General features: G+C 35.0%; 1 protein-coding gene across 1 annotated transcript in view; it reads left to right on the plus strand.

Annotated features, from left to right (window-relative positions):
- Window positions 1-425: 425 nt before the first annotated feature.
- Window positions 426-25,877, plus strand: part of HNMT (histamine N-methyltransferase) — a 52,579-nt gene continuing 27,127 nt past the window's right edge. Inside the window, exons 1-2 of the mRNA XM_031960026.1 lie at window positions 426-717; window positions 4,747-4,799. Of these exons, the coding sequence (XP_031815886.1) occupies window positions 506-717; window positions 4,747-4,799 (265 nt within the window). The 5' untranslated portion in view covers window positions 426-505. The remainder of the gene's footprint in view (window positions 718-4,746; window positions 4,800-25,877) is intronic.

Raw genomic sequence — 25,877 nt, forward strand, 5'->3', positions numbered from 1 at the left:
CATTAAAATGTCACTTGTTGAACCTTTTCCCATCTAAAGAATTGGGGAAAAAAAACCAGTATTTTCCTCCAAACGTTTGGAGAAAGACAATCAATCCATCCGTTCTGCTTTTAGTGTATGATTTTGTATTTATGATGGCCAATGCATTCCTAAATTTGAGGTTTCTTTGGCTTTTTCAGACATTTAGCTTTTCTGTTTGGAACTGACTTTCCTGGGACAGCCACAGGAGAAACAGGAAATGAAGCCAAAGGAATTTTGATTTTTATAGGTCTGGCAAAAAAAAAGCCTCCTGAGGTTTGAAACAAAACTTTCAGTACTGGGATTTACTGCCTGATTTAACTACCTTTTCCTCTTTCCCTAAAATAACAAATCAGCAGGGGTTAAAGTCTCAGTAACAAGTCCCGCGGGGCATTTTATATGCTAATGAGTCCCGCTCCAGAGTCAGGAACTGGTGACCTGCTCCCCACAAGTCTCAGTTCTGGACTGGGGGCTGGGAAAAGGGTGGATGCCTGGAGGAGGAGCGGGTGGCGGGAAGAGAAAGAAACTTCCCTTCCCCTTCTGCCTTTCTCAAAAACCAAACATGGCATCTTCCATGAGGAGCTTGCTTTCTGATCATGGCAGATACGTTGAAGCTTTTCGCCGGTTTCTGGCTAATTCCACGGAGCACCAGTGCATGCAGAATTTCATAGAGGAGAAGCTGCCAGGCATTATAGCAAGGTAACAAAAGACAGACGCTTTCTGCAGAAGGACGGACCCCTGGGAAACCACAGTCCGTGCAAGTGATCAGTGCATGCTGAGGGAGGAACCGAGGCTGGGCATGTAGTGGCGAGGGAGAGAGCTTCTCTTCCTTCCGAGCTTCTCTTTCTCTCCCCATCCCTCCGTGTTTCCTACCTCCCTTCCCGCCCCTCCCCCAACCAAAAGGCTTCGGTACAACCTTTCATTTAGACATTCCATCCCATGGCCCAGGTTGCAGTAGAAGCCTTTCGAGCCTCTAGTAGATAAGCTATGGTTAACCATTTCCAGATAGCGAATACAAAAGATAAAAAAGCTTTTAAAGTCAGATATTTACATTCCTTTCTCTTTTCCTCTTTCCCTCCCTTTTCCTCCTTCACTCTCTCCCTCCTTCCCTTCTTCCTTCCTTCCCTCCCTCTTTCCCTTCCTTCCTTCCTTTTCTCCCTCCCTTTTTTCCTTCCTTCCTTCCTCCCTTTTTCCCTTCCTTCCTTCCTTCCTTCCTTCCTTTCTTCCTTCCTTCCTTCCTTCCTTCCTTCCTTCCTTCCTTCCTTCCTTCCTTCCTTCCTTCCTTCCTTCCCTCCTTCCTTCCTTCTTTTTTTTCCCCCTCTGTCAATACTGTTTCTCAACCCCAACTCCACTGGACATCATTTTTCACTCTCCTGGTGTTTGTACTTGTTCAGTTCTGTTTCTACTGAGCAAAAATCATTCATGTTATTCTTAGGTACTAGATAGGGTTTCCTCCATTTATATTTTCTGGATTAGCCTGAAATTTAAACAATCACTAAATAGCATTTAGATGGAAAAAACTGGATGGCCCTTAGCCTTAGTAATATCCATTTAAAAGTGTTTCCTTACGTATTATTATGATTATCACTTCGCTTATCATTTACCAAAAGAAAAATCATTACGGTGTATCTTTTTCAGGCTGGTATTAGTTGAAAGACCCTTTAAAAGGAGAGTTTCCCCATTATCAGTGAAACAGACTTGCTCCCCTACAACCCATGAGATTCTTTTTTTTTTTCTTTTTTTTGATGAATGTGTTCAATTTGTGTGAGCTGATAAGGGTTATGAGAGGACTAGATCCTACTCTTTAAAGATAATCAAATCTCCTGCCTTGAGGATGTGGATTTCAATAAATTAACCGAAGTGTTGGGTTGGGTCCAGGAAAAAGACATGGAAATGGGTGAGCCTGAGATCCTATCTTTATCTGCACTAAGTCCCTAAATTCTGTCTCCCCTGGTTTTCACTCCAGTTTCTCTTGAATTTTGTCATTGGGCCTGTCTGTCTGACAATAGCAGACAAGAGAGTCCTTGGCTTGAATTTTAATAGGATCTCCTATTCCTTTCCCAACTGTTTCCTGTTTTCTATTTCTGGGGACAAAATAATTGTGCCCTAGGAGTTCAGTGTAAAAATGGCATTTTGTTTTCTTGTGATAGAATACTAAAGTTTCACTCTGATATTTTACCAGATATGTAAGTGAGCCTGGGCTCTGGAAGGTTATGCCAGCAGAGCATGAATTTGGACAAGCCTTTCTATGGTAGAAAAGCTTCAGTTAAGACACTAGGTGACAGGCTGTAGATCTGTTGTCATAGCATCAGTCTAATGAAAATTAACTGAATTTACCTATACATTAGGCCTAAAATGATGAATTTTTAGCTCTTTAAGACCATCTATTAAGTTGTAGAAGGGTGGTAATCTATGTTAGTAGAGGCAGTATCCATATCTAAGAAAAAGATAGAGTTTGAGGTATTATGGAATCATAGAATTTGAGAGATGGAAGGAACTTTTGTTCATATCTAGTCTAACAAGTCATAACAAGAAAGGAATCTCCACTATAAAACAGATTCCCAAAAAGATTTATGGAAGTATTATAGAACATATTACATATAAGATACACAATACAAATATAAACCTAGAGCTGAAAGGGACCTTCCAGGTTATCTATTCAAACCCATTTATTTAACTTGCAAGGAAACTGAGGCTCAGAGAGGTAAAGTATTTTGCCCAAGCTCATACAGGTGGGAAATATAGAATACTACATGATATGGGATAAGGTCTGATATTGTTGACAATCTGATGATTTACTGATTGGAAATACCAGATGCTTATTTTCTTACTAGTCAACCAATCATTCAGTAATTTTATTGAGTCCTTAGAATTTGCAGTGGGGCTATTATTATTCATACAAAGGAAATAAAAGTGCCTTATTCATTAGATATACATTCTAATTGGATATACACAGTGGAAGTATGGGGTGGAGAAAGGAAGAAAGAAACAAAGGAAGGAGGAAGGAAGAGAGAAAGGAAAGAAAGAAAGAAAAGAAAGAAAGAAAGAAAGAAAGAAAGAAAGAAAGAAAGAAAGAAAGAAAGAAAGAAAAGAAAGAAAGAAAGAAAGAAAGAAAGAAAGAGGGAGGGAGGGAGGAGGGAGGGAGGAGGGAGGGAGGAGGAAGGAAGGAAGGAAGGAAGGAAGGAAGGAAGGAAGGAAGGAAGGAAGGAAGGAAGAAAAGAAGGAAGGAAGGAAGAGGGAGGGAAGGAGGGAGGAAGGAAGGAAGGAAGGAAGGAAGGAAGGAAGGAAGAAAGAATTTTCAAAAGCAATACCAGGTGATATAAAACAGAGGTATACTGGAATTTTCCTTGGAACAGAAGTTTGAAGTAGATTTTGAATAAAGGAAAGCAACCTGTAAAAGATCTTGTTGAATGATCTTACTTCATATATACATACATACATACATATATATGTATATACATATATATATATATATATATATATTTAAACTTAATAGAAATTATGAGATGTTATTCACAATTTCCTGATCTTAGGTCCTATGAACCAGGAGGTTGCTACTTTCTTCCCTCTGATTAGTTCAGCTTTCCCATATCCACGCAGAATCTTCTGTCCTATTCTCTCAGTTTGCAGTTGAGGAACCTGACATCAAGAGACAAAGGGACTTTGCCAAAATCAGAAAGGAAAATCTTAAGATAGCATTTCTGAAAGAGACTTAGAGGTCATTCAGTCTTGTCCTGTTACTACTGGTACCTCTCCAAATTCTTCTTAGAGTCAAAGATGTACAATCTTCCCTGAGAAGAAGGGCTGAGGTCCTTATAAGTTAGGAAAGTGCTTTACCCAGAGGCACTTCTTGTTGTTTGTAACTGTTGTTTTTGTTCTTGTTTGTCCTTCCTTCTGGGAGAGGACCTTGAGATCAGGGAGGTAATGCCCGTGATGTGCAAGTGAATTGAATTTAGGAATTCGATTTAGATGAGGGAGGGCTGGGCAAGGTCATCTACCTCACATGTCCCTCCAGAGCCATCTGGGTCCAGTGCCAGATTTGGATCAAGACTACTGGAAATGGCCCTGGGTATAATGGGAGACCTTGGCCTTTTTAAGCTAAGGTCTTTAACAGGTCGCAGTTTGATGGAGGCCATGCCCATTCAGTAATTAAGAAAAGGTAGCAACTGAGGCAAACAATTTCCTCTTTCATGTAATAAAAAAAATCTAAATAAATAAATCAAGAAATAAATCTGGGAGGGGAAGACCCTCAGAATTTCAGGCCAAACCAGAATGCTATTTACATTCAATCTGAGTCAATCAATAACCAAACCAAACAAACAATGATCAGAGGGATCTCAGCCTAGTACCTGTTGGTGATGAATTAGAATCAGATTGGTTTTGGTTTAAGACTTAGTCCTTAAGAAAGAAATCTAGCCAGTAAATCCCAAGGTATCTTGGAAGGATTCAGAAATGGAAAAGAGAAAAAAAAATGCTTTTAAGACCATCTGTAATATTTGTACAACTTACTTACTGGAGGAAACATCAAAGGGTTTTGGAGTTTTGCTTGTTTTTTTTTTTTTTTTTACCTCACAGTTGTAGAGATTTTATTCCATCTTCTTTGTGTGTGTGTGTGTGTGTGTGTGTGTGTGTGTGTGTGATTTTTTTTTTTTGCTACAAGTAACTTTTCTAATCACATTGTCCATAGCACCTAGCACCCATTTTAAAACATATATCTTTTATTTCCAGGATTGGAGACACAAATTCCGAAATTAACATTCTAAGCATAGGTGGTGGCGCAGGTATGAATAAAGATTTGTGTTTTATGATTTGTCTATTTTCTGCAAAGAAACATTTATATTCAATAGAAATGTCAATGCCATAGTAATTCCTTTTCTTTTCCCTCATTAGACAAATTGAATTATTATTGTCTTATACTCTTATTCTTGATGATAATGATGGTGATGATATGATGAGTCAGCTGGACATAGTGGATGCAGGTCTAGTCTCAGGACCAAAAACTCTGGGTTTTAGTCCTGCCACCTTTGACAAGTTACTTAAAGTCTCAGTAGCCAGGATGACTTTCTAAGAATAGTTGTTTATTTGTGTTGATAAAGAGTTTCATTACCAAGAAAAGTTCCATATACTAAAGATAAAACAGATTGATAGATAGACAGAGAGACAGACAAACATACAAGAGAAATTAAGACCATTGTTAACTACATTAATGTAATTCCAAATAAATTTGAAATAATAGAGTACTGGACTTGGAGTTCAAACCCTACCTGTGATACTATAGGCAGGTCATTTAACCTCCTAGAAACTTAATTCAGTCTCTGAGCCTATAAAATAGAAATGAGTTGTTATTTAATCTGTTGTAAACAGAAATAATTCTCATATTGGCAAAATCATAGGTACTTAATACAACAATGTTTTATCATTAGTACTATTAATAATACTACTGTTTCAATTATAAAACATTTGAGACAAATTATAAACTTTTGTGCTAGTATTCATATCACTTATGTGATATAGTAGTAGATATAATTTTATTATCCAAATCTATACATGGATATAAACCAAGACTATATTTTTACAATTTTTCCAATGATCATAGAACTAGAAGTCATTCTAAGAAGCCATCTCAGGCATTACTTGTCATCATTCCAAAATTACACACTAATCAATCCCAAAAAATAACAGTTTATACCCTTTCTTTAAATATATCTCCTGAAAGAAATTTCACTTAGTCACTGACTCACAGCTCTCATAGTTGTTTCATGTGGTATTTGTTTAATGTCTTAAATGTAAAATTCTTGGAACAAATCAACACTTTCTTCCTCTTCTCTGATGAGTCTAGATCTGGGAACAAAGTGTTTCTCTCTCTCTCTCTCTCTCTCTCTCTCTCTCTCTCTCTCTCTCTCTCTCTCTCTCTCTCCTCTCTTTCCCCTCCTTCTCCCTTTCCTTTTCCTTCCTCATCTCTGCTTTCCTGCTCCTCTCCCCTTCTTTCTTCCCCCCCTTCTCTGACTCTATCTCTGTGTCTCTCCCTCTCTTTCTATGTCTCTCTCTCCCTTTCTCCCTCTCTTTGTTCTGTCTCTCTTTCTATTTATACATATGCATGTGTGTGTCATATGAACATGTGTGTGTGTCCTAACAATCAGCTTCATACTGAATGTTAGAAGGTTTTAAAAATGGTCAGTTATCTGACTATTTTCAAATATCTAGATATCTTAAAGATAGTATTTTCTCAATAAATATGTGTTGATTGATGATGTTGCATCATATCTAGATTATTAATTCATTTTCACATTTTATCCAGATATTTATCTCATATTCCTAGCTTGAATCTTGTAAATATATACTACCTAGTGCTATGTGTTGTTAGACCACATTACCACTAAAATATCATCACTAGTCCTTTATGGAATGGAATGGCTTTTCTTTGACAGAAAAATGGCTTAGCATATAGCCACAAGAAAGCCAGAGAATTCTGACTCATATCCCAGAAAGCAAAATGCAACTGAAGTGCCACTTGGACTCAAGAAAATTCAAGGAACAAAGAACAAAGAATATTGCCAGGTGGGAAATTTTCCAAAAGCTTGTGGCCAAAAATAATCCATTGCTGATGATTGACTCCTTGGGTCAAGAGAATTCACAGCTACTAATTGTCTAATTAGTTTATTATAACCAGGTCTGGCATTTCCTATGTGTTCTGCATATAAGTTACGTAGACCAAACAGACACTATGAATATCATATCACAGTTTCACTGGTGCTTAGACAAGGGGGAAAAAGATTACAAGGAAAAGTAATTAAAAACAATCCATACAAAGGCCAATTTAATTGACCTCTTAATACAAAGTTAATTGAATTCCTGATGTACATTTAGCCAGATGCTCTTAAGCTAGCTGGAATAAGGAATATTTGTCTATTGCACTGGTCCCTTAGAGTTGTATCTAGGAGCTAACATACACCACTTACAAAGAACATGAGAAACAACTAACTGCAAGAGATTTGAACCTGACTGAAATTAAACACTATATTAATAGCACGAATTCCTCCAGGTGTGATATGAATGACCTTTTGGGTCACTTTGAGCTGTAACTTAATTCGCCCCAAGGTATGAATTTGATGCATTAGAAATACCCCACAGGAACTCAAGTTATTTCAAATTAGATTTCTTTTCCTTGGTGACTACTTAAAATCAAATGTGATGTGTTTTTTTATTTTTGTTTTTGGGGGTTCTTATGGAAAGTATAAAAAAGAAAACATTCTGAAATCTCTGGTGATCTGTGATCTCCTCACAGTAGCATTTTTGGACATACAATGATTATGTGATTTCTCCAATAGATAACAACCCATCCAGATTTACATGATTCTAATCTATGTTCATTCACAAATTTCCACAGAATCCAACCAACATCCTGAGAACCTCTTTTGTGTTTTCTATGTATTGTATGACTAACTATAAAACAAATGGACATTCTTTCCACATTCCCCACTGTTGTTGCCTGAGCATGTATGTAAGAGCTATCTTTATGTCCAGTACCTGTCACACATTAAATGTTTACTTATCCTTAAGTAAAGCCACTTAATAAATATTTGATTGAATGTCTGAGTGATTCCATCTTTAATTTCCCCCCATTGTACATTTGTTTAATAGCATCTTTTATAGCCTGTGTAATTGCTGATTTCTAAGGTATTTGCAGCCTTCATGTGACAAACAAGTATCTCTCCATTGCCCTTTTGAAGAAATCTTAACTTGAGAACCATTAATTTAATTGTAGAAATATATGTAAGCATATATATATATATATATGTGTGTGTATATATATATATACACACACATATATATATATACACCCATATATATGTATGCATACATACACACACATTTCTATATATATGTAAATATATACATGCACATATACATATACATATATGTTATTTGATCCTTGCCACTCTGGGAGGGAGGTGATATTAGTATCTCCAATTTGCAAATGAGGCAAAAGGAACAAGTGAAGGTTAAATTACTAGCCCAGGATCACACAGCTAATAAACTTCTGAAGTTAGATTTGAATTCAGGTCTTCTCAAGTTCATGGAAACACTCCATCTACTGTGCCACATAGCTACCTGTTCAGACAGACACACAAAGACAGAGAAGCAGAGACAGATAGTTGGTTTTCAATATAATTGATTTCCATTCCAATTCCATGTATGGAACCATTTTCAGAATAATACTTGCTTTGAAAAACATTATTCTGAAAAGGTTTCCATAGGTTTCACCAGACTTCCAAAGAGTTTGACAATGCATAAAGATGTTATTAAAACTTCTGCTTTAGAGAATTGTCAACTTTAATACTTTGGTTGAAACCCATTATCTATAACCCATGTTTATTGATTCTCTTCCATTGACAGATTTATGAACTATACAGAAAAAAAATATAAGCTATCAGAAAAGCTTTTGAAATGCATTTGATAACCTTGCTACATTCAAATGTATTAACTCTGAACTGTGTGCTCAGGTTGGAGCAGATTAAGAAAAGCTAGGTACCTGGGGCAACATGGGTGCCTTGTCAGGATTAGTCATTGTTTCCTACATAATTTGCAGTGCAAAAAGAAGTGTGGGCATGTCTTAAACAAAGGCAATCTGAGAAGACTAGTCTTTTGGTCAGTAAACTTCTTATTTTGAGAACTTTTAAAAAAATCAACTGGCCAACCTTAATTTAGGTTAAAATAGATGGGCCAGTTGAGAAAAACATCAAGGCTTCCTAAAAAGATGTTCAGCAACTCTTTGTGGAAGTTAAGCAAGAGCTACAGCCTTGAGCAATCCAAAAGAAAGGAAATCAATGATAACCTTTTTATGTGGCCTTCAAGTAATCTCTCACATCAATAAAACACTACAGATAAGCAGGTACTGTGGTACATAGATTATACTTTCTAATGTAGCAAGGTGTGCAAAGTCCATTCTTTTTGTGTATGTAGGAAGAAAAACAAAGGTAATAGATCAGAAGGGAAATAAATCTTCAACAGAAGCTTTAAAAGTGCTGGATTTATAGGACCTAAACTAAAAAGTGAAGTTCTACTTTTTAAAGAGTTGAAACAAAATTTCTCATTGTTGTTGTTATTCAGAATTATTTTTTTGTTTCCCAAATTCTTCATTTAATTTTGATTTCAACAGCATATTTTGAAATATTGAAAATTATTTTATTCCCTATGCCCAATCTCCTTCAATGTCTTTTCTGAAGTGGCCTCAATACTATTTCCTAACATGAAACTGCCCCTTGTAACTTCATTATTATTCACCATTTATTGAAATTATCCATGTGGTTGATAGTTTAGAGAGAGAGAGGAAAAAAGCCCATACATTTCCTGGATAGGTAAGATGCTATAACTTTATATAAAATTATGCCTGGAAGGAAAATCCCAGAAGGGGATAATGGTTTCTCATTGCTCTAGGCTCTGCTTTAAGGAGAACCACATTATCTGCCCTGCTGTTCCTTGCATATGTCCAACTACTCAAGAGATTAATAAGAAATGGACTGAAGTGCAACTCAGATGAATTCACTGTACTAAAATTTCTGCTGATTTTTATTTAACCCATTGTGGGACAGAACCCAGTGTCATAGTATAACCCATATATGTATGTTTATACATGAGATCAGAGAAGATAAGACCATAGATCTATAATTTGGAAGCAATCTAATCTGATTCCTTCATTTTATAGACGAGGAAACTGAGGTCTAGAGAGATTAAGTAGCTTCCTTCCCCAAGGTCACACTGAGGGGATTCAAACTCACATTGTATAACTTCAAACCCAGTTTCACCAAATACCCTAACACATAATAGATATTTTTGGCTTGTGTATAAGAATATAAACATTACATTCTTAGTGAATTATCTAAAGTACACATAGCAATTATGCAAATTCTATAGTTCATAGAATTTTAGAATTTGAAAGGAAGCTGGAGATAATCTACCACCTTTATTTTAAAAGATAGTAATAAAATAATTGTACTAGCTAGCATTTATGTTGCACATTAAGGTTTGCAAAATGTTTTATATATGTTAAATTATTTGATCCTCAAAACAATACTGTGAGATAGCTGCTATTATTATCTTCATTTTACTGATGAGGAAACTGAGGTACAGAGAGGTAAAGTGATTTGTCTAGAATCACACACTTAGTAAACATATATGAAGTAGGACTTGAAATCAGGTCTTCTTTTTTTTTTTTTAGGTTTATTACTTTTTAAAAACATTTTAACAATTAAATTCTAAATTCACTTTCACCCTTGCCTACCCAGTGATGCATGTGAAATGTTGCAAAACACATTTCCATGTATATTCCGTACAAAAAAAGCAAGAAAAAAATTTTAAGTGAGGAAACTACACTTCAATTTCCACTGTTCATCTTTGCTCTCTTTGGAGATGGATAGGACTTTTCATAATGAGTCTTTTGGAATTGTCTTGAATCATTGTATTGCTCAAAGAAGTTAAGTCTTTCAGAATCAGTAATTATTGCAATATTGCTATACAATATTGGTGTTACTGTGTCCAATTATCTCCTAGTTCTTCATTTCACTTTTTATCAGTTCATATAAGTCTTCCCAGGTTATTCTGAAACCATGCCTCTATTGTTTCCTATAACATTACAGTTACAGTGTTCCATCATAATCATATACCATAATTTTTTTCAGTCATTTCCTAATTTATGATCACTTCAATAACTATTGATTCCTTTGATTTATTTCTTCTGAAAACTGCCTGTTTCTATCATTTGACCATTTGCAATTGGAGAGTAATTCTTGTTTTTATAAATTCAACTCAATTTCTTACATATTTGAAAAATGAGGTCATTATCTAAGAAATTTATACTATATTTTAAAAATACTGTGTAGTTGACAATGGTACCTTTTATTAAAATGTACTTTCCCTTCTTATCAGTTTTAATTAGCTCTATTTTTGCTTTTGCTTTGTCTGAGATCATGATTGGTACCCCTCAACTGAAGCATAATAGATTCTACTCCAGCCCCTATTTTAACAGTGTGTATGCGTGCACATATCTTTATGTTTAAACAACCTGTTGTTGAATTCTGCTTTCTTATCCAACTGTTTTCCATCTTATAGGTGAGAACTCAGGTTTTTTTGACTCCAAGTTTTGTATCATTTTATCATACCATTACCTAATTTCTCAAAGAAGGTCAAGAAACTCCTCAGGGTCTTGGATTTCTAAGTTATTTGCTCAAGGTCATTCATTAAGTCAATGGAAAAATCTTGGCAAGAATCCCATAATTTTGTTTTCTTATATAGGGCATTAGTAAGCAGATATAAAATAAAAGATTTGATTTCATTTTCCAAGAATAGGATTCTTCAGAACGATCAGAGTAGCTTTATGTCTTTTATATTAATTTTGACCACCTCTTATAAGATAACTGATGATACTCTAATACTTCCAGAAATTCTAGTATTGTTAAATGAGACAGGGTTAATAAAGAAAAAGTCCAGAGGATTTGAAATTATGTAAGAGCCCAATTTAAAAAAAAAAAAAAGTCTGGGAATCTGGGAGTAGGAAGAAGAAGACTAGGTAGGGATATAAATGACAGGAATCAATATGTAATATTGGGCAAAAGCAAGTCAAAAAACTCAGTCTACAAGGTGATGTAACTTTCCCAAGTGTCCATGTACATTCCTTATTTGACTTAATTACTATGTACAAAACTGGGATGCAGTTAGAAACTGACTAAGACATCTAAACACCTGGATAGCTTTTAAATTCCACAGAATAGCTCCTCGTCTCTTATAACTCAAAGGGAATAAAATAATTTTAATGACATTAAGCCATATCAAGAGAAGAATTAAGCAAGAGCAGTGACTATCCTGTTAGAAAGACACTAATACCTGCTCATCGTATAAAGGGTTCTGGTGTAGTGTTACTGTGTAACCTATTAAAATTAGTTCCTTAAGTAATTATAGATTAAGACCTAAAGCAAGTACTTCTAATTGTGAGAATTTTAAATATATCAAAATGTACTATTATATGTACACAATGAATTTTTCCTAATTATGTTCTACTATTTGACCTATTATTTCCTCCTGTCCATTGATTACATTTAATGTGCAGTGAAATTCTCCTTTGATAACATCCATTATCATGAGGAAGTAACCCAGGGTTCTTGAAAGCTCTATCAATTGCTGTCTTCCTATGAAATATAGCTCACAGCATATCCTTGCTGTGTTATGACAAAGTAAATCTCCTTTAGTTAACTTCAATAATTTGGAGTTACCTATTTAAAACCTAAACTGAGTGTTATATATTAGAATCACACCTACAAAATTGAGCCTTAGCTTAAATATTGTTTTCACGTTTTCACTAGTCATAAATATAAAAGAAGTAAGAAATCCCAGGGGATTTGGAACTAAGAGCCCAATTAAAAAAAAAAGTCTGGATATCTGGGAATAAGAGAAGCCTGGACAGGTGTTATACATGCTAGGAAACAATTGTAACACCGGGCAAAACAAGCCAAAAGTCTCAGTCTGCAAGGTGAAGAAAAGTAACCTTCACAGGTCTCTATATACATTCTTGATAACCATCTACAAAACTATGGTGCATGCTTAGAGAATATATACAGTAACATTTAGGTACTCTGGATCCATCCTCCTTCCTCTCTATTGGAAAACACTAGTGTAGATAATAGAATCCAGAGTTTGATGTTGGGCTCTCACTTAGTCTACAATGCCCAGACTATAGGCAGCCTGGGAGTTTGTATGATACTAGAAAGCTAAGGAGCTACATCAGGAAAGCAGAGGCTCATCACATGGTGGGGCAACTTTATATTTTTCCAAGTAAAGCTTTCCTATGTTGTGGATAGGAGAAAAATAGTTGCATAGATCTATCATGCTCAACAACAAAAGTCCAGCAACAAAGGGGAATTTTTAATATGAAAAATCAATAGAAATATTGGGAAGCCAAGGTGGAGACCAGGGAGAAATACAATGTCTTAACATAGATATCTTCATGAAAACATTATTCTAATAAATCTGAATTTTTCTCTAAAAATATGTAATCTATACCCATAAAGAAGAATAATTCTTTTTAAACTGGTGACAAAACTTTAAACTGAAGGTATAAAACTGGTGAAGTACTTCAGTTATTTCTAAATGGTTGGACCATAATTAGGGGATAGAGATTTCCCAATAGCTCTGAAATCATGGAGCTATTTCTTTGTAAAGACAATCATGCTCATATTCACTAATTTCTTATTGATACAATCCACATATAAGTGCATGTATGTAATATATAATGTGTATGTATACATACATACATATATATGATAGAAATGAAGGAAGGAAGGAAGGAAGGGGAAAAGAGACAAAGAAAGAAAGAAATATAGGGATAGAGCTGGAAGGGACATCAGGGACTTTAAAGTTTACAATTCTGAATCAGGCTAGGATAGGGAAGAGGGAGCTAACCCATCATTACAGTCCTTAAAGTTTACTGAACACTGAGAGTTTTGAAAATATGCTTCAGAATCTTCCCTTATATCTTTATGTTACATCCCTCTATGGTGATAAAACTAATGTGCAAATTGTACCATTTATAAGTTGAAAATAAACATGAAGCCCAGATTTTAGAGATGTAAATATTTTATTTTTTAAAAATTTCTTTGGTATACCTAAGTTATCAATTTAGCTGCCCTTTGGTGTTCAAACCCATCCATCTATGGCATCTTTCTTAATGTTTCCATTCCATAAGTTGTTTTTGTGGTTGGTATCTTCCAACAGCTTCATTCACTTTCATAACTTTAGGGCAGAAGTTTTCCAGAGACAAATGCCAGGAGACATCTGAAAGCAAATGTCAGTGCTCTTTTGACTCTGAATGTTTATTTACAGTTCTTCCCTTTGGACTGTGTAGCCATCTTAATATTCTGCTGCAAACCTCCCACATTGACAAAACTACATCAATACTGAAATACCAAGAAAAGAATATACTACCCTCACGTGAGACAGATACATTTTTCATTGCAGACCAAATCAGATTATACATCTTCTGGTTCCACACTTATAATCTAAATTAGTTTCTCTGGTCATCTACAGTCTTCTAAATCCTAGGAATATTCTAGGTTGAGACCTGTAACAGACACCAGATAAGGAATAATTTTAATACAGCAAATAATAGAGAAATTATCTTTTATCCTCCACCCCAATAGAAAAATCTAAGAAATTCATATACATTTTAAAATGATGTGGTGAAATGACGTAAGTACAGATTCATAAATCTTTCTGATTTGCTGTATGTTTTATAGGTTACAAACTAATGTTGATAATAATAAGATGCTAGAGAAGCAATATCACTTCATGATAGGAAGATGGACTCATTACCAAGAAGATCTCAGTTCAAGACTTTCCTGACACATACTGATTGTATGACCTTGGCAAGTTAGTTCACTTTTCATTGCACTGAACTATCTCTGTGATTTTGTCTTCATTTCTTATAGATAAATAACTGTTCATTTTTTGTAGGAGTTTTCTCACAAGCAACTGCCAAACAAATAGAAATTCAGATCCAGAGCTCTCTTCCCCATAAGATGACAATAATAATATAGTAATGATTTTAATAAATAATTTTAATGTTTTTCATCTACTTTTTCTTTTTTTTAATTGAAGCTTTTTATTTTTAAAACATATGCAAGGATAATTTTTCAACACTGACCCTTGCAAAACTTTGTGTTCCAATTTTTTCTCCCCTTCCTCACAACCCCTGCCCTAGATGGCAAGCAATCCAATATATGTTAAACATGGTGAAAATATATGTAAATCCAATATAGGCATACATATTTATATAATTATCTTGCTGCACAAGAAAAAGCAGATCAAAAAGGAAAAAAAGATAAAGAAAATAAAATTCAAGCAAATGACAACAGAAGAATTGAAAATTCTATATTGTGATCCACATTCAGTTCCCACAGTCCTCTCTGGGTGTCCATGGCTCTCTTCATCACAAGATCATTGCAACTGTTCTGAATCATCTCATTATTGAGAAGAGCCACATCCATCAGAATTGATCATCATATAATCTTGCTGTTGCCATTTTCAGTGATCTCCTAGTTCTTCTCATTTCACCTAACATCCATCTACTTTTTCTTAATTCATCTTCACAATATCTATGAGATAGACCAAGTATTATTAGAGCAAATGGGAAAAATCAGAGTTCAGAAAGACCAAGCTATCTACTCAGTAATTCAATTCTATAAGAATCCTAAAGTTGTGTCAACAAGATAAAATCCACTGTTTGGGAATCCCTGCAGCATACACAGTAGTCATTTTGACTCTTAATGGCTAGAAGGGATCTAGGATGCCATCTAGTTAAAAACTTTCATTTTATATATTAGAACTTATTAACTGATTTGTCCAAATCATAAAGATAATTAGAAACCCCTGTAAGAAAAGCTTTAGGAAATGTGATTACTTCAGATGTACCATCTGCACTAGCTCCCTGGAGGATCTCTTTACCAGCTCAAGTTCTTGATCTTGGAATAAGAGTGAAGAGGCAGGAACCCACATGGATAGTCAAACATGGAATTAGTTTATTTCAAGTTCTCTCAGCTTTAAATACCTTAGTACAATTATATCACTACAACACACTGCACATGTGCTAAAGTCAGGAAGGCTGAGACGCACCCCAAGGGGAGATGACAACTAAACCAGACATTGTCAGCAAGTTCTCTCTGGACTGAAGGGTCTTACTTATCTCTCACCCAGAGTTCCCACACTGTCTGTGGCCCTCTACATTCAGAGGCTTTTTAAATTATAACTCTCCCCCCAGACATTCCCTCTTCTTCCATTATAGGCCTTTGTCTTCATTTCTTATACATATATAACTATTCTTTTTTTGTAGGAGTTTTCTTACAAGCAACTGCCAAACAAATAGAAATTCAGATCTAGAGCTCTCTTCCCCCACAAGATGATAATAATAATATAGTGTTGGAATCTTTACAAAGTGTTAAGCCATTAGAGTTGATAGAGACAATAATTATCTAATTTAGCATGGTTCAATATGATTGATTTGATCTTAGAAGGAGATATTTTGGGCCAGAACTTGAAACAAGGTACTAAGTACAACTGATGGAAACGATGCTTGTGTTCACACCTTTAGAGAGCTCATAAGTATCTAAGTACTCAATGGAGTTCACACGTTTGGGAGAGTTCAGGGTTTAGAAAGAGATATCCGAATTCACACCTCCCTTAGGGCCAGAGAGTACTCTGGGAGATAACCCAAAATCCCTCTCTCTCCAGAAGGAGGAATTAACCTTTGTGAGATCATGTATATACAGGAAGCTCTTAGAGCTGGATAGAGTTTTTCTTGAGAACATTGACTGGTGTCAGAGAGGAGCACATTTCAACAACTTGAAATAGACTCATCTTGTGTTAGAAAATCCAATGATTCATGAAGATTTTAAAGTTATTTTAAAAGTCTTATTGTCAGCCATGCTCCTGCTGTGTCAGATGTTTCTTAAATTTTCTCCTTTGTTTTGAGGTTTTTCTCTTTTTCTGTTTCTCTCTGATGGTCAAGGTGAATACGGCTCATTGGCACCCATCTGATTCCTTCTCCTCCTATAGAGATACACATAAATCCTCTTCCCCAAGCATTTAACATATCTGGTCCCTTCCATTCACCACTTTCTGGATCTCTCCACATCACCTGGCGATTATCTAAAGATAGTGGAGCTGCTTGCACTGGACACTGCTCTTCTGGACACTGGACACTGTCTGCTGGAGCCAGTGCATCTTTATCAACAATTTAAAAATTAATGGTATAGAGAACTAAATTTGGAAATTTTCTAGGGTTACCCATGGCTCCCCCTTTCTTTTGTTTTTGGAGGAGTATCTTAATGTCTCTGTTTCTTCTTTCTAGGATTGCTTGACCTTGAGGATTAAAGGGTATGCCAGTGGTGTGTAAAATCTTATACTGTGCACAAAAGTGTTCAAAATGTGTTTTGTTGCTTGTCTAGACCTAAGAAAATATAAATAATTTAATTCAGATGAAATTTAAAAGTTTATGTACATAATCCCCCCTCCCCTAACTCAGGGTTACTATTATTTTTATGGTTGTTATCTTCCAACAACTTCATTCACTTTCATAACTTCTGTAATTCTTTATGTTGTTGTTTTAATTATGTTCAATTGTTAAAGATGCTATTGAGGGTTTTCTTTCTTTTTTTTCCCTGAGACAATTGGGGTTAAGTGACTTGCCCTGGATCACACAGCTAGGAAGTATTGTGTCTGATAGATCAGATTAGAACTCAGGTCCTCTTGAATTCAGGGCTGATACTCTATCCACTGCACCACCTAGCTGCCCCTTGAGGGTTTTCTTAGCAAAAATATTGAAGTGGTTTATCATGTTCTTCTCCAGTTCATTTTACAAATGAAGAAATTGAGACAAACAGCATTGTGACTTATCCAGGGTCACATAGATAGTAACTATTTGAAGCCAGATTTGAACTTAGGAAGATGAGTTTTTCTGTCTCCAGGTTTGGTACTTTATCCACTGTACCACTACACTGCCAGGAGATTGTCAAATGCTTTGTTGAAATCTTTACAAGGTGATAATGGAATGTAATACATGCACAAAACACAATAGTCAATGACTATAATAATCCACTGTTTGAGAAATCCAAAGATTCTAGCTTCTGGGATCAAAATTCAGTATTTCACAAAAACTGTTGGTAAAACAGGAAAATAGTATAGTAGAAACTAGGTAATAAACAAAATTTCATACTGTATACCAAGATAAGGTTGAAATGGGCATATCATTTAGACATAAAGGGTAATACCATAAGCAAATTAGAAAACCAAGTAGAACTTTGGAAAAGGGAAGAATTTATTACTAAGCAGAGGTAGAGAACATTATGAAATGCAATATGAATAATTTAAATTACATTAAATTTAAAGGGGTTTGCACAAAGTCAATGTAACCAAGATTAGAAAGGTAGTAGAAAGCTGTGAAACATTTTTTATAGACATTGTTTCTGATAAAGGTCTTATTTATAAAAATACAGAGAGAACTGAGTCAAATTTATAAAAATTTAAGCCATTCCCCAACTGACAAGTGATCAAAGGCTATAAACAGGTAGCTATCAGATGAATAAATTAAAGCCATCTACAATCATATAAAAAATGCTCTAAGTCACTACTGATTAGAGAAATGCAAATTAAAACAACTCCAAGGGTACTACCTCAGACTTATCAGATTAGATAATATGACAGAAAAGGAAAATGAGAAATAGTGGAGAGAGGAATATTGGAACACTAATGCATTGTTGGTGGAATTGTGAAGTGATTCGACCATTCTGGAGAGCAATTGGAAACTATGCCCAAAGGTCTATCAAACTGTACATACCCTTTAGTCCATCACTAGGTCTATATCCCAAAGAGATCATAAAAAATGGGAAAGAACCCACATGTACAAAATATTTATAGCAGTCTCTTTGTGGTGGCAAAGAATTGGAAATCTAAGAAATACCCATCAATTGGTGAATGAACAATTGTGGCATATGAATGTAATAGAACACTATTGCTCTATAAGAAATGATGAATAGGTGGATTTCAGAAAAACCTGGAAAGACTTATTTGAACTGATATTGAGTGAACTGAGCAGACCCAGAAGAACATTGTACACAGTAACAGCAACTTTATGTAGATGATCAGCTTTGATAGATTTTGTTCTTCCCAGCAATACAATGATCTAAGATAATTCCAAAAGACTGATGATGGAAAATGCTGCTGGCATTTAGAGAAAGAACTATGGAATCTGCATATGGATGAAGGCATACTATTTTCACTTTTTCCACTTTTTTTCTCTTAATTTTTCCCTTTTGTTTGTATGATTGTGTAATTCTTTGCCACCACAAAGAGACTCATGTAGTATGAAGGATTGTACTAGAACATAGGTATCATAAGTAAGGCCCCAAACAGATTAAAATGTTTGGGGAAAATAGAAAAATAAATAAAAATACAACAAAACAGATAACATTGCATTTTATAACTCAATATGAGACCAAAAGATATTTATGTACGAATTAATGGACCTTAGTCTCTCTCCCCTTTCTTTTTGAGGTTGACACCATTTGATTAGATGATCCCTAAAAGTCTTTCCAACTCTAAAATTAGAAGCTATCTACTGCTCTGCAAAGCAATACTGTTCTAAGCTGTCCCTTTATTTAACATGTTTAATTAGAAACTAAATGGTGAACATCGTGGTAGCCTTTAAAAGGTAATTATCCCAGAGAGTTTAAATAATTCCTATAGCCTAAATGCCAAATTGTTGATAATGCAAGCTGCCACATATTTGACTATAAATGCCTCAGGACATTCATTTACATATAAAAGAACTAGCCCAGTCAATTAAGACCAGAGGTTAAATTATGACACAAAATGATTTGGATGGGGAAGAGGAATGTTAAAAATTAATGGTGGCTACTTGGATGACATACTGTAAGACTATCAGGTTATTTTAATATACATTTGTAAGTGCAGTAGTTCCACAAATTTGGCAAATACTAATAAATTAAAAAATGCAGTTATTTATCATGACATCCCCCTAATTTTTAGACAGCAGTTTTTGTACCACTTAATTTTGCTTTGTTATTCACCAAAGGTTGGAGGAGAGGGAATAGGAAATGGTGAATTGTAAAAATAGCCAAATTATTGTTATTTCTGCTACCCCTTCCATCAGTCATGTAAACCTTTGCAGATTTTGTTCCTTTAGGGGAAATACTTAAATGTGTCACTGCTTAATAAGGATTTTGTGCACCCAAATAACTGCTGGCTTTTGTGTTTGCTGAAAGTCTGCAAGGTCACATATTTTGACAGTCTAGAGCTGTCAAAATCATCATCAATTAATTTTTATTGAGTGATCATGTGGTAGAAGGATATGGTTCCATTAAAAGATGATGAAAACTGGCATACATACATACATACATACAAATAATAGATAAATACATAGATTCATTCTACTTGCACAGAGTTTTTTGGATCTCACAATTGTGGGTCCCAGATGGCTCAAGAATGAACAATAAAGCCTGCTCGCATGCTTTCAGATTTCTTCCCCCCCCCAACTTATTCTAAAATTGCCAAAAATTGTTACATTAGTGGCTTCTAGTTTCCTTTTTACACCATGTTTCAACTTGGTATTTTGATTTTGTGTTTTATGTTATTTATAAAGAATTAATATGTTGGGCACTGGACTAAACATAAAGTATTACTAGTCCTGTCGTGAAGAATTATGCTGAGAAACACTAAATAGTTTCTTTCCCTTTGTTTTTCTTGTACTGAGTCTCTTTCACCACTGTACATAATTATGAAGAATTTGAATAACGGGATGCAATGAAGTTCAAAGAAGAGCTGGTAGATGATGGTAGCAAAAACTTCCAATGGTTTGGAAAATTTGTGCCATTTAAAGATGCTAGGTACAGGTCACATGGGAGGTTGGAGAAGGGAATAGCTGGTGTTAAAGAAGGTTGCCAGAATGGTATATTCCTCAGGAGGAAGTCAAATTTCAATTAATATGAGAAAGTGGAAGTAGTGTAGCATGTTACTAACTTTTCTATTTCAGTTAAGGATATTACTATACCATACTTAAGTCATCTGAACTCACCACCATGTCATTTTTGAATTTTATTCTTCCTCATTATCATTCTTATATCTAAGCTTTTGTCAAGTATTAATAATTTTACTTCCTTACATGCTTTGTCTGTGCCCCCTTCTCTATGTTCAATCAATCATTCAGTATTATTTATTAAATACCTATTGATGAGATTAGAGTCAGGGAACCAAAATGATGAGATTAGGGTTCCAGGTGGTCAGGGAGTTAAATGATGATGTTAGTGCAGCTTTAGGGTTCAGGGAACCAAATGAAGAGGTTTGGCTCCCCTAAATCCCCTTTAGGATTTGACATAGGATAGGGAATTGTTGGAACCCCTTTCTGGTGGCACAGAGGTCCTTCATAAAGGAATTTACAAACCTGAAAAGCTAAACTGATAAGAAGAAGTTTATTAGAGGCAGTGGGAAGTCAGCCTTTGCTATGCATGAATAGAAAGATTGAATTCCTTAGTGGCAAGGTCTTGACAGAGAAGTAAAGTTTCTAGTAGAGAAATCCTGACAGAGTGATATAAAGTTTCATTAAGAAAATAGGTGAGGACAAAGAAAGAGTAATGCTGAAAGAGAATATTATTTCAGCAGCAAAGGTTTCCTTGGCATAGCATAGCATGGTATAGCATAGCATAGAATGACATGTTAGGTCTTCTGCAAGACCGAGTTTAAAATTGGTTCTTTTTATAATAAAAGCTTTGGCTACAAGCTGAGGTTTGCTCTTGATGGGGGCTGGTGGGTGGTTTGATCTGGAATCAGAATATACAATCTTGGAGTTGAATGGGTGTTTCTTCAATTCAATGTGTTGGAATTCTCCAGCTCTGGACTCAACTAGCCCCATCTAGATAAACGACTTTACTTGATTTTCTGGGACTCTCTCCTTCAAAGGAGCTTTAGAGTTTCAGGTCCCCTCATCACTATTATGTACCAGGCACATTCAAAAGCTACAACCCTAGTACTGATCCTCACCACTTTTTGTTTAAGATAATGTTTTAGCTTCCTATTTTTCCTATCTCTACTTTGTTTCAATTAATGCTCTACAGAGCTGCCACATTAATACGGCTTTAACACAGTTTTGACCATTCAGTCCTCTGTAGAAGAAATTAAATACCTCCTATTGCCTAGAGATAAAATATAAACTTCTCTATTTGGCATTTAAAATCCTTTGCAATTTGGTGCCAATCTACCTATGCAGACTGATTTCTTATTATCCTTTTCCTCCTCATCATTTGTGTTCCAAATGCAATTGCCCGCTTTCTATAAGGTATTGGCATTCTAATTCCTGCTTCCATGCCTTTCTATCAGCTGTCCCCTGTGCCTGGAATGCATTTCTTTTTCTCTTTCTATCTCATAGTATCTCAAGCTCCCTCCAAGGGATGACTGAAATCTCCCTCTTCTCCCTCTCATAGGAGGTCTTTGCTATTTTCCCTTTCATTATTAGTACTTTTGCCCATTCCCCAAATGACTTTGTATATATTTTGAATTGCCATATTTGAGAAGCTGTTTTTTAGTTTACAGTCTAAACTCTTTGAAGTTGGATGCTGTTTTATTTTTGCCTTTGTAATTTTGATTAATATAGTGCCTTAACATTTAAGTAGAAACTTAGCAACTGCTCGTTAAATCGATGAAGAAGTGATTTTACATAAAACAAAGTTGTTAATGATGACAAGGGGTTTCCAAAAAAATGTGCAATACAAGATGTGTTCAAGGGTGAATTGAGATTTGAAATCAGAACTGCTGAACAGAAATTAGAGTAGAAAGAGGAGGTTTTCAGGGAAGGATTAGAGGAATTTTGTCTGAGAAATTAGTTAAGGAGTCAGGTATGGTTAATGGGGAAACTTGTAATTCTTGCCCTTTTTCACTCTAAATTTATGTTCTTATGAGTCTTGACCATTTAAAAAAATTGGTATTTCACACTTCATGTGCTTTTTTGATAGTTCTGCTATATACCTAACATTAGACTAGATATCAGGGATGCTCAAAGATACAAAGTGTCTCAAGGATGTCTGAAGCCATTGATAATTTCAATGGGAAGATAGGAGATAAGTTAATGAAAGTTAAATATAATATAAAGTAGCCTATGATAAGTGCTAAAACAGTTGGTACAGATTGTAAAGGCTAACAGACTTCATTAGATATATACCTTGACCAGGACTACTAAGAAGAAAGAGCTTCTTTGTTTCTTTGACTTGACATATTTAGGAACACTCTCCATCCTTCAGTCCTATCTCCAGCATCATGTGCCATATATCTTCTATTAATGAATTTCTAGTAGGAACCACTGAGTTCAGAATATAGTGAAATCGATACGAATGACTGAATGATGCATGAAAGTCCTGATTCTATGCAGCTTGCAGCTTGTAACAAGCAGACCCACAATATCTAGCTCAGTTACATGAAAGCAAACATTCATCAAGTTTCAGGAAAAGGAGACAAAATGTGATTCATCTTTTGGTGCTTCACGAATAAGGATTTGGGGTTTTGCTGTTGATTGCCACTAATTTGACCTATCTGGCTAACCTACTGTTTTAAGGTAAGGGAAGCTATACCTTTAACCATTCTATAGAGATACTAGTTTCTAATTTTCTCATCACCCTGAAACATTTTTAAAAAGTCATAACATATTTTTTTAAAAATTACTGATATTTATTGTTTTTTCATCATCTTTATAATTTTGTGTTGGAGCCAGCTCCTATAGGCTAGTGAGATCTGATTGTTAAATTTTCAGTGGGAGTTCTTACACCTCAGATATCAAATGCTACAAATTAGGACATGGTTTATTGTTTTGTTGATTGTCTAGATTTAAGAAATTGATGAAGAAAATGCTAATGTTGCAGATTAGGCTTAAAAGTATGTAAACTTTTTTTTTCTTCTTCTTGGGAACCAGTTGTTAAATATTTATCGGCATGCCTTTTGATTATTTTTCCCAGTGTATTCTTTCATACTTTCTAGAGAGATGTCCTTTATAATGAAGAATAAAAGGAGACAGGAAAGGCAGGAAATCCCAGTAGTGGACCATTTTATCTTATTTGGATACCAGTGCTTTAAATTTATAGTCAGGTCTTAAATGTTTATGTGATGTGATTTGAGGCATATGATATGATATAAAAGATTGCCTTTTCTCATGCTCTGAATGGATTGAGGTAACAATCCACCCACAGTAATGAAGAAGCCTCTTTGATTACTCCAGTTAATAGATGTATCTCTTTTGTTCACCACTGACAGCTGGAAAAGAAAAATATTGAAGGGAGAGGTCAAAAATTGAAATGTTTTGATTGAATTGAAATGAAGTGATTGTCTAAAAGTGTGGCCAAAAGGTTTAAGCAGCCATTGTTTGATTTGAGGAAGCAAGCTATTCAATCAGTTGTTACCCAAAATGTGAATTCTTGCTTTATCTTAACTGTGAAATAGTCTTTATTCAAGAATCTGAGAAATTCTTTTCAAAATAAATGTGCTTGAAATTTTCAGAATCCTGGGTAGCTTTGTCCATCTTTGGATCTCTCTAAAATGAAATGCTTAGATTAAAATAATTTTAAAGTAACAAAATTTGGATCTGGCACACATGCTTAAAATGCAGCTTATAGATTTTTCTTTCATAGCTATTCTTTCCACAAAAAAGAAAAAAAACATGCTGGACCTCAGTTATTTTGTCTCCAAAATGAGGAGATTGAACAGATAATCTTCAAGATTGGAACAGGTAATCTCTAAGATTCCTTCTAGTTCTAAATCTATAAGTCTCAAGGTTAGTGAGTATTTTCCAAAGAGAATATATGAATCTTGTCAGTCACTGTCCATCGCTATCAGCCTACCCAAAATATTTTAGGTAATTTAACCCTTTGACTACCATAAGACTTTTTTTTTTACAACCTTTCTTGCACTCATAAATCTTTAAATTTTTGTTCTATGAATTATTCTGTTTCTCTGTTTGCTGTCAGCATATTGTGATTTATGGAGAATCCTGTAAACTAATTCACATCAAGACATTAATGACTAGGAACTTTTATAATTTTTAACAGCTAGATGGCTCACTGGATAGAGTGCTGCTCCTATTGTCAAGAAGACTTGACATTCAGATTTGACTTCAGACTCATACAGACACACAGAGTGGCTAGGTCACCCTACACAAGTCAAAACCTCTATCTGCCTCAGTTTCTTCAATAATATAAGGGACTAATAATGACATCTGCTTCACAGAGTTGTGATCAAAAGAGATAGTATTTGTAAAGTGCTTAGACTGCTTGGCACATAATTGCTTAGTAAATTCTTGTCTCTTCCTTCTTTCAGATTAAGAAGGAAGAGTATAAATATCCTAAAAGTATGAAGCCCAAATGATTAAAAATTTCAGGATTAGTAAGACATGAGAGAAGTGATTGTTTTAAACTGAAAGTGTTTCCTAGTGCTTCTTAAAACATATGGTCAGGAGCTTAGTGGAAAGACAGCTGGACTCATACCAAGAAGGACCTGGGTTCAAGTCTCCACTCTGATACACATTAGTTGTGTGACTGGAAAAGTCACTTAATTTTGTCAGTGCTCTAAGTAGTTCTCTAAATCTACATAGAATCTACAGTTTCAGAGAAGATATCAGCCTGTATTAGTAGAGGGAATTTCCTTATCAAGAATTTTCTATAGCATTGAAAACACAGGTTTTTGTCTCTATTCTATGAAACTCAAATGGTAGGAATTTAGGTATCCCCTCAGCTTTGAGGGGAGATATATGTAGACTAAAGGATCTCTTGGCACTCTTTAGATCATACCACATGGCCACTCATTTAACTGATTTCATTTCTGCACAGGCCTAGTCCTCTTACATTAAGTCAAACTTTCCCACAAATTCTGGGACTCTGTTCTTCATTAGCTTATATTAGCTTCAAAGAGGAAGATGGAGAGAGTTGCAGAATAAATGACAAGGATAAAATCTGATCCTCACAGAACCTCAGAATGAAATGGCCTTAGAAAAACTTGTACTTGTATTTTCCCACTGGCAAGACAAATTTGGTAACAAAATGATTAGTTCATATTTTCAGATAACTTTGTAGCAAATTTTAGCTGCTACTGTGTTTACAATTTACTATTTATAAGAGCAGCTTGGGCTGCTCCAGTGAATCATAGGGAGACTTTAACCTAGTACAGATTTCAGGGGGTCCATGAACTTGGATAGGGAAATAAATCTTAAGTATTTATTTCAATATCATTATTTTTCATAGTAGTCCTGTGTATTTTACTTTCTGTAT

This window comes from Sarcophilus harrisii, chromosome 3 (genome assembly GCF_902635505.1).
Source record: "Sarcophilus harrisii chromosome 3, mSarHar1.11, whole genome shotgun sequence".
In the NCBI taxonomy this organism is placed as follows: domain Eukaryota; kingdom Metazoa; phylum Chordata; class Mammalia; order Dasyuromorphia; family Dasyuridae; genus Sarcophilus; species Sarcophilus harrisii.